This window comes from Homarus americanus, unplaced genomic scaffold (assembly GCF_018991925.1).
Source record: "Homarus americanus isolate GMGI-L3 unplaced genomic scaffold, GMGI_Hamer_2.0 scaffold58748, whole genome shotgun sequence".
In the NCBI taxonomy this organism is placed as follows: Eukaryota; Metazoa; Arthropoda; class Malacostraca; order Decapoda; family Nephropidae; genus Homarus; species Homarus americanus.
In genome coordinates this window covers 582,702-585,965 of record NW_024729645.1, presented here as the reverse complement: position 1 = coordinate 585,965, position 3,264 = coordinate 582,702, and the positions used below count along the sequence as shown (strand labels likewise).

Genomic DNA, 3,264 nt, shown 5'->3' with positions numbered 1-3,264 from the left:
CATGGTACTCAATTTGTTCGGCCACACTCTAATAACTGTAATTCTAAATATTGAACTAAATGTAGGAATACGATTTGTTTGTTTTTCTCACTTTTGTCAGCCCCATACCGTTACACTTTAGTCTTCCTGAACTAAAGGAAAATATATCTTTGGTTTATTCCTGTCACTTCACACATTACGACTGATAGTAAGTGTATGTAAACAAAATTGGACCAAGTAAACCTTCAAGAACGCCAAGTCGACAGTTTGTTTTAATCATGACGTTGGTTGTTGTGGCCATGGCATTGGTTTAATTGTCAGGCTCTCAAACTCAAGAGCTCACAGCAATATGTCTATTTTCGCGATTAAGACTGTCGGACAGTTTCCTTTTGTTCTTCATTGTACTGTAATATATACCAAGCTTTTTGAAATAACATACTGCAATTCCTATTAATTATAAACAGTTGGCTTTGGCCTTAAAACGTGATATGTAGACATTGAGCACGAGAGCCAAGGGAAGCTCAGGAGGTGGGAGGTGGGTGGTGCGGACAGACAATCCCAAGTGAAGACGAGAGGTGAGGGAACCGGTGGTGTTGGCAGGCAATCCTGGCCATGGACCCGCCCTGCACCCTGACTCAGTCTACCCCGATCCTCGCAGACGAGCACAACGATCGTACTGTCTCTCTCTTGTGATAGTTGGTGTGCGACACTACGAGCACGACCCCTTGTGTTAGTGTGGTCAAACGACGCTGTAGTAGTCAGAAGACAGAATAGAGACATAACTGTCGTTCATTGTTGTGGACACGACACCACAACTATGAGGGTCGTTTATCACTAATCTTGTTCTTCTCATGTTATAAAATATCTTTTGTCATCCACCATGTGCATCTTTATTTCGGAAAAAGGCGACTTTTAAAGCGAATTTCTGCACAATTTCATAAATACAATGAATAGTTTCCATGTATGATATATCATACATAATGAATACTTGTGGTTAGTGAACGAATAGTCAATATATCTTAGAATTTTTCGTTCGATTTCAGTCTGTTTCATTTTCTTCCACCTTATTGGGCCTTAGTTTTAAATTAATTTACATATTTAACAGATACTCTCTTCTAGATCATCAGTCAACAGCCAGAACACAGCTGTCATTGACAACTGGCTGACAGTGACAGCAGGGAACATCCACCACCACAGCAAACAGCAGGAAGGAGAGAACAATCAGGGCACTACAGCAGAATGGGCTGGTCATCGTTGGCCACTGGAAGAACCATGATCATCTGCCTATCAGTAGGACATACGCTTAATTGTTTTTGGCTAGTGACGCGACCTTAGTTAAGTTTGTGATCTTGCTAATAAGTAATGTACAAATTGGATTTTTAATCAATTTATATCATAGTTATCACGTATGTGGTGTTCGTAAATGATAGATACAATGCAATAGAATTTTAGTTGTGCCTTCAGAAACATAGGATTAACCCTCCCCGTCTCTCCTCATTTGTTAGGTCAACAGAGTTTTGATTGAATATTTTGTTTTCGTGACTAATCCACAGTAATACCTTTTTCTGCCATCTGTGAATACAGTGTACCTCAGTTGTGCTTCTCTGACGCCACAGGTATTGGCGACGGCAGCTGCGACGCAGATAGACACTGATGGAGCGCAACTCTCCGGAGCTGTGTATCCCAGTGACTCTCTCAAAGGACCAGACCTTCTACAGGAAAGTCCTCGCAATACTGTGTACACCGCAGACCCAATGACAGGCTTCATGACCCTCTCCGCCATCGTCCTGATTGCCCTGGTGGCCTGGCTCGTCTTCAACCTCAATGAGAACCCTCTCACAGGGCTCATCCAGTCGAGGGCGCTAAAGGAGACTCTAACAGGGATGTCCCTGGACACCACCGTTGCTGTGTTGGAGTGTCTGAGAAGAGAGGAGGCGAAGCTGTCTTGCCTCGTCTGCGTTGCGTCGACCATAGATTCAGACACCTGTTGGTAGAGGAGGCACCTGTGTACTCATGTGTGTTCTCACCTCAACACCTGTTTATTACACGCATCATCGCTTAAGAATGTTATTTGGATCTATACTTACAACATTACCTGTTTTCCTTCGCCCCTTACTTGTTTGTTTCCATTTCTATCCGGTGACAGAGTGAGCGTAGTTATGGGCGGTCATCAGCAAGGGTGACTAGTCAGGTCTCTCCGTGCTCATATCATTTTTTTATTAATATCACTGCTCTTGTTTAACATCTAATACATAAAATTTGATATTCGAGTTTTCAAATTTATGGATCATTTTCTTCAATTAACATGTTTATTCTCATATTAACATGTATTTTATCTTGTTAACATGTATATTATCAAGTCAACATGTATATTATCATGTTAATATATATATTTCCCCCTGCTCAACAGTCTTACACGGTCCATAATGTTCTCATACACAAAGGCTCACTATTGACCACTTATAGTCTCTGGTCTGACTTGTAATGTCTTATATCTAACATATGTATCATCGTGTGTTTCTGTAGGACACATGAGTCTTAATGTATCATCTCTTGTTAAATTTTCTTCATCGTGTTAACACTGTAGTTCTCTCTACCTCTTATATACAGAAAGATGATGGCGTTAAATATTTGTTATTCTGTACAGTAGTTATTTATAATTTAACTTTATTTTTGCATATTCTTATATTTATATTGTTTTTGTTTCAAGAAATTTTATATATTTTATCTATATGATTATTATTAATTAGAATCAAGATGGTATTTATAATTGATGTATTCATTGGGCATTTACTAGTAATAAATACAAAAATAAATGTGTATATATTTGTCTAACAATTAATGTGTACAGGTATTAATTTGTTCACCTATTTATAGTACAAAAATATCTTATGTTTGTTAGGGGTGATGTATATATTTTTTAACCCAGGGTAAAGATGATGAATATATTTCAAAATTATATAAATTATTTTACAAAACAACCACCTTATTATTACATGACAAACTATATCTTACCCAAATTCTCAATAATTACGAATTATTGAAACTTCATCCCAACCAAACTGCAAGAAACGGTGTATAATGAAAAATATCAAAGTTTATCTTAAAACGGATGAAATATATAACCGTTTTTTGTTATACTTGTTTTGCCTCGTGCTCTTCGAAGGGCAGCATATACTATAATAACCTTAATAATAATACAGTAGTTTCAAGTGGATAGAAATAACAGTAATACCATATGTAAAGAACAAGAAATTATCCCATCAGGAGAGTTATATCTCATAT

At 37.7% G+C, this 3,264-nt stretch overlaps 1 protein-coding gene across 2 annotated transcripts; it reads left to right on the top strand.

Moving 5' to 3' along the window:
* Nucleotides 1-588: 588 nt before the first annotated feature.
* LOC121866766 lies at nucleotides 589-2,907 on the top strand. Of its 2 annotated transcripts, none has more exons than XM_042366463.1 (3): nucleotides 589-708; nucleotides 1,099-1,269; nucleotides 1,596-2,907. In XM_042366463.1, the coding sequence occupies exons 2-3, from the start codon at nucleotides 1,219-1,221 to the stop codon at nucleotides 1,971-1,973; spliced, it is 429 nt and encodes a 142-aa protein (XP_042222397.1). In that variant the 5' UTR covers nucleotides 589-708; nucleotides 1,099-1,218; the 3' UTR covers nucleotides 1,974-2,907. The 2 variants fall into 2 exon arrangements, with proteins under 2 accessions (XP_042222397.1, XP_042222396.1); XM_042366462.1 differs by having other exon boundaries at nucleotides 1,085-1,269.
* Nucleotides 2,908-3,264: the final 357 nt, after the last annotated feature.